This window comes from Pygoscelis adeliae, unplaced genomic scaffold (assembly GCF_000699105.1).
Source record: "Pygoscelis adeliae isolate BGI_AS28 unplaced genomic scaffold, ASM69910v1 Scaffold108, whole genome shotgun sequence".
NCBI lineage: Eukaryota > Metazoa > Chordata > Aves > Sphenisciformes > Spheniscidae > Pygoscelis > Pygoscelis adeliae.
In genome coordinates, this window is record NW_008825498.1 from 7,893,983 (window position 1) to 7,900,356 (window position 6,374).

The 6,374-nt window shown below is 40.8% G+C and overlaps 1 protein-coding gene across 1 annotated transcript in view; it reads right to left on the minus strand.

Annotated features, from left to right (window-relative positions):
* Positions 1–3,310: 3,310 nt before the first annotated feature.
* The window catches only part of HRH4 (histamine receptor H4), an 8,012-nt gene continuing 4,948 nt past the window's right edge, over positions 3,311–6,374 (minus strand). Inside the window, 3 exon segments of the mRNA XM_009331485.1 lie at positions 3,311–3,557; positions 3,559–3,966; positions 3,968–4,080. Of these exon segments, the coding sequence (XP_009329760.1) occupies positions 3,311–3,557; positions 3,559–3,966; positions 3,968–4,080 (768 nt within the window).

The window sequence follows — 6,374 nt, forward strand, 5'->3', positions numbered from 1 at the left end:
GCTGGAAATAACTTCTACATCAGAAGAATAAAGAGACCAATCTAGCCCCTCACCTAAACCACTCCATTTTTCTTGCCCATCAGCTTCTTTCTTGCTCCTCTATCCTACAAACAGTAGCTCACAAAAAGTGAGGAAGACAAGAGCAACTAGATTCCCAGCTTATTTGCCAGTACAGCTGCAAAGGGTGCCAGAAATAAGCCAGTGGTATTAGTGAAATATCTGCCGATGTCCCTAAAACCTGGCAACTTCTAACATGTCAAGTAAGCCCAAATGAAGGCAGCGTTAGGTACTCCACTGCCCCTCAGAGGAGCTAGGCTTGTGCTCAGTATCTTCTATCAGCTAACTACAACTTGCTTTTCCTAGGCCTTGCACAGTGCATTGCTGCAGACTTCACGAGGCCTCAGGCTGCTTAAAGATAAGTCCCTGTTGATACCAGCATTCCGCTGTTGTTCTGGCCTGTACCAACTAGTTGTGGCAGAGGCCAGGCTGGTATGAGAAGCAAGCAAAAGATGGGAGCAAGGAAGAGGAAGAACAAAAAAAATATAACATGTCATAGATGTGACTATGTGTCCTTATCTACACACGGCAACAGCTTAATTTCATAGATAGCCTTTTGATAAGCTAACCAGAATGAGATCTTTAGCTCTCTATTGCTAACACTATCAAAAGCATGTCTTATAAAGCATTAAGGAGCCATTTGCTCTTAAGGCTGACACAAAAGCATTTATTTGCACCTGTTCAACATTACTGAATTTACAAGTTACATTTTAAAAGAATGACAAAAGCTTTGCAGGGTAAAAAAACTTGTACTGCACTTAAAGAAAACAGATGGGTGTAGTGGGCACTTGTGTTTTGTGTTCTGACTTGCTTTGGATATATCTGTTGACTTTTAGCAGTAATTACAAGCCAAATTCATTGGCCAAGATCCTATAATGCCTGGTGCTGTTTAGACATCGACTAAAAAGATTACATCTAGTCTAAAGAACAATTAAGAAGTGTATTCAGAGAATGCTGGAAAGGAGGTAGAAAAGCCAATATGCTTTTGTAAACCTCTCAGTTACACCATAAACTTCCTAAGTTTACATTTTAGCCTATGTTAATCCAAAAAGAAATGTCACAGAAAGAAAAAAAAAAAAAATCAAAAGAAATTATAATGGGCCAGAGTGTGTAGAAGGAAAGAACTTTTCACCTGAACAGCTGAGTGTGACAGTGGAACAAGACCAGGCTAGGCTAGGTAATCACCTGGTCTGCCTGGAGACGATGTCAACAGAAGTACATCTTCTTGCTGTATTTGTCATAATGCAGCTTTTTATTAGTTATTAGGCAGTCAAATAAGGGCTGTGTCCCTGGCCATAATTCTCCTGACACTGAGCTCACATTCATGTTTCTACCTGCAGGTGTAAGAATGACCCTCCTTCCTTAGCGCTTCACACCTGAATCTTGGGCAAGTGTATTCCCAAAAGGTTGGCTACACATCAGTGTTTCCTAGCATTTAAAAAACTCTAAAAATATAAAAATTGAGATTCTTCCCTTTAAAAAAAAAAAAAAGAAAAATTATGTATTTCTTTCACGCATTCTTTGCATTATGTTATTTTCGGTTCATATGTTGTATCCCATGATTAACATCTTCAGCAAAGCCCTATTTAAAAACCAGGTCTTTGAAGTAGTTTCTATCAACTCTTACAGTTCTCAGCTCATGTTTGAAAGACACTTCCTACACTAGTGAATACATGGGTAATTTGTGTAAGCAGATGAGTTTAGATTATCGTACAGTATAGCAAGACAAATAACTGTGACTAAGTGGTAGTTCAGCTGAAAAGGAGAACATTCAGAAGAGCGTTAAGTAAAATATTCTAATATACTATATGAATATACACTAAATAAAACTGGAAGATAAAAGGGACATCCACTACCTCTCACATATCTTTAGTATTTATTCTTCCATTTATTTGCTGGCCTTATACTTCCTGACAGTATGATGAAAAGAAACTATTTGTATTTTAAGGAGTTACACTGTTTATTTAGTAAGGAATCTAGTACCTGGTAATTCCAGAATTGTGCAACTAAATAACCCTTAACAGCTTGGAAACTGCCTATTGAAAGAAGATTACCTCCATGCTGTCTCAGCTAAGTCACCACACATACTACAGGGAGTCATCAAGGTCAGTCATTTTCGGGACTCATGCAGCAAACCAAACACAGCCTTACACAGTGTGTAAGAGATTTACCCATTTATCATAACCTCCAACAAATGGCTTGTAACAGACAAAGTACAGAAGAGGACAAATGAGGTGTAATATTCACATTTAGCCTGTTTCTCAATTATTCGAATTGCTTGCTCGTTGGCACACTGAACCGAATGGGGATTTGCTCAGGTGTGGAGCTGAGTTGGTCCCTGTGCATTATGTCATATTTGGAAGTGAGCAGGGCTTGTAAGACGAGTGTTTTTCACAGTATGGGTTAGAGCTTCACTGGGGGTCACAAAACGATCCAGAGGGGACTACACAGTGTTAGAGCTGCTCGGACTGCTGCACGCATCCTCCCCTGGGCCAGCAGCAGCAGATTTTCTCCCTCAAGGACTAAGAACAAGTACTACTCTTTCCTATGATCTCTCAAAATTATAGCTGTAGAAGGCTTGTTTCTTGAAGAACAGCTGGAGATGCACATAAATGCTTTACATGCCCAAACTCTCTACTGCTGCATCTGAGCAAGCACGCAGATTAATGCCCTTCTGCAGAGAACACCTTCACTCGAGTTTTTAAAAGTAGTCCCTGTATTCCCCTGATGTCCGAACATCCTTAATGAAAGGAAGTAATCCTGCTATGTGCCCAACAACAAAAGTCATAACTTAACTGGATGTTTTATGATAAGGAAACAAATGCTTCTGAATGCAGTACAAACTGTTCAAAAGAAATAGAATAGAGAAGATATTAACTTTAGAATACTATTGACCTCATGGCAAATACCCACCTTCATTGTATTTTTAATTAATACCACCTGTGAACACAAATATAAGCTGTACTGCAATTGAAGATAGTATCTTCAACAACCAGAATGAAGATAATGTGGATAGACTACTAGGGAAGGTCAGACAGAGGCAATATCCTTTAACCAGCCAATTGAAATAGCTGGAAAAAGTACGCAAACTTTGGGCATGCGTGTTTGTCTGAAGGAGGACATATTTCACGGAAGGCTTATGTAGGCTTTCTAACTAGACTAATCTCCTGGAAGAGACTAACTCTAATTTCAAACTGTGGCTACTTATATCCCTCATCCAGCTCCTCTTGAGCCTTTTTTTTTCTTTTTCCTTCTAAAAAGAGCCTGATCTCAATGTTGCAAACTTTTTGGGACATAATATTTTCATGAAAGCCATTTGAAACCTCATAAGACAGAGAGGGTAAAGAAATGGATTCAGAGAGGAATTGAGCCACAAAAGCCAAAAGGTTATTTCATACAAGGACTTATGGATGCACTTTCCTTGACAGGCCCCACAAATAATCATTAGTAAAGTGTATGGGGCCCAGCAAATGGCAAAGACACATACAATTATAGCAAGCTATTTTCTTGTCCCGCTGCAGTTTTGACCCAGTCCTTGAACAGAAAGGGACAGAAGAGTCATTTTTGAGGGCCATGGGACTGGTTTGTGTTGGAGATGGACAGTTAGCCATCGCTGCTGGTCTCTATGACCTCGTTAATGATGAAACGCTGTCTTCTGCTTCCGATGGAGGAGAAGATGCTCCTGGCCTTGGCAAGAGGCAAAATCTCCAGGACAGGCTGCTGCTCCTTGGAGGCTCACAGTCCTGCGTGCTGCCATGCCGCTGGTGCCTCTGGACGTTGTGGAAGATGTGCACATTGAAGTAGGTCACTGCGAGCAGCGGCACAAAGAACTCCAGGGTGGATGTACAGAGGAGGAAGTAGCAATTGTCGAAGAACTTGGCGTAGCGCTGATCTGCTGCTACCACGCTGTGTCTGGTCCCAGAAGAGGATTGGTGGGCAGTAGAGGAGGAAAGCAAAGACCCAGATGGCCACCATCTTGATGACGGGGTTGGATGTTATTTCCTGCTGGGCTCTGTAAGATACCTGTGAAGAAAAAGGACATGTCACGTATTCAGATAACATTTTGGAACAACTATCTCAAAAAAACATAAGCACATCAGATATAATATTTGTTCTGTAATTCTCCAGACACCTAGAACACCTTCACTTATGTAAGGTCCTGAAAAACTGTTAGTCTTGCTCATCAAATACTGTAGCTCTATGATTAATTTTAATACTTGGGATTGCAGAGGAGGAGAAACTATGATGGCTAAACTACTGTTTGGCTTCCAGGTGTGAAAGGACATGGCTTGTTTTCATCACCACCACAGTAAGGTAGCAATAAGGAATCAGTTTATGATTCATGAAATGCCCAGGCTCAGAGGAGAGTGAAAGCAGCTGTGGGACTTCCTTGCCGCATAGGCAAAAGTAGAAGCCTTCTATATTAGACAGGTTGCCATGTGAGACTGCAAACATTAGACAATGTAATTTTTAATACTATTTCCTCTTGCTATAGCAGAAAAATCTATCCCACACTTATGCTTTAACATCCCTTACCTTATTGAAACATTCTAACACTCAGTTTACCTTGTAAACAGTTCATTGTATTACTGCAAATCTTGATGGGTTTTTGTCTACCCAGACTGCATTAATTTATTTTACTCTCTAGCCATAAATAGATATCTATCTTTGGGAAAAAAAATTAAGATTTAAAATCCATGTCATCCAAAGTTAGGAAATACAAGAGTTAAAACCGCCCTTGTAATAGCCCGGTCAGTATGTACAATACATACTTTCAGCTCTTGGTTCCCTGCATCTTTCAGAGCACAAGACAATCAGTTAATGAGAAGCTGAACAATTTTATTTCCTCCACACTGTTCAACATTTGTCATCCCAGGCTTTACTCAGACCCAGAATTACCACCTTCCTCATCAGCTTCCTATGCTGTTCATTAGCGTAGCAACCTGCACGCTATACAAATATAAATGAATGGTATCTTCACAAATGCATACGACACGAGGGGCATTGTCCCTATTTTACCAGTGAGTAACAGAGCAGTGATGCAGTGTTACACACATTATTTTAGATTCTGTTTTAAATACCTGTAGCCTGAAGATTCAGGCTCCTTTACCTCTTAAAGCAACATACCAGCTCAGAGCACAGCTCCAGTTCTGCAATAATGAATTTGCAGCCCTTTGCAAGACCACAAGCATCTCAATTTAGTAGGCAGAAAACAGGAAGCTCAGCACAGCTTCACAAAAAGTTAAGTCTGAAATGGCCCCTGGCCACAAGCTAGGTTTGCAGCAGAGGCAGAGGTGGATCCCAAGTCCATGAGGAAGCATGATAACTTTTTCTTTTGGATATCAGGCCTATGTTACACATTCCTGGGCTCACTCCATCCTCATTACCTAGAGGATAAAACCAGAATGTGATCACGTAAATGAAGACCATCAACAGTGTGTAAGAACATGGAGCTCAGCTGGGTTGCGGAGGCCTTTTTAATTTACATTTCTCACACTGTGAGCTCTGCAACTTCATCAATATTTTTCAATATTATTATTTCTTAAATACAGGGGTTTTCATACTTCATTGTTCAGCTTTAAAAAGCAAGCAGCAACAACCAACCCTAAAACCACAATACTGGGGAAGAAGAGAAAGAGATTAGGCATTGTATCAGCACTTCCCAAACGAGAACCTCCCGATCTAACACAGCCCATGTCACTCGAGCTGGCAGACTCATCAAAAGCAAAGGATGTTGATCATTTCCCATCTGGGCCAAACACCAGGTAGAGCTTAGAAATGGTGAATGATAATATTTACCACTGGATTCCCCAGATTTCTTCTGAAGCAGAAGAATGATAATACTCAAGAAACATCTCCTACCTCTCCACATATTTTGATTCATTCTTCTTTTTGCTTCAAGGGATTAGTTTCCCCACCCAACTACTTGTGGCAGCACATGTCAATCACACCCTGCAGTAATGCAGACCCTCATCTGATCTTCAGTCAGTCCATCCCACATCTCTCTCCATACCCTCTTCTCCTTTTAAAATTTATCCCAAGCCTAAGCACATCCTTGACTCAACCTAGTTTCGTTACCACTCTTCTAATGACCAAAGCTCGAGTTCTCCACACTCCTGCTGCCCTTTTCTTCCTTGACCTTCTGTCCTGGTTTCGACAGGGACAGAGTTAATTTCCTTCCTAGTAGCTGGTACAGTGCTGTGTTGTGGATTCAGGGTGAGAACAATGTTGGTAACACACCGATGTTTTAGTTGTTGCTAGGTAGTGCTTACACTAGTCAAGGACTTTTCAGCTTCCCATGCTCTACCGACTGAGAA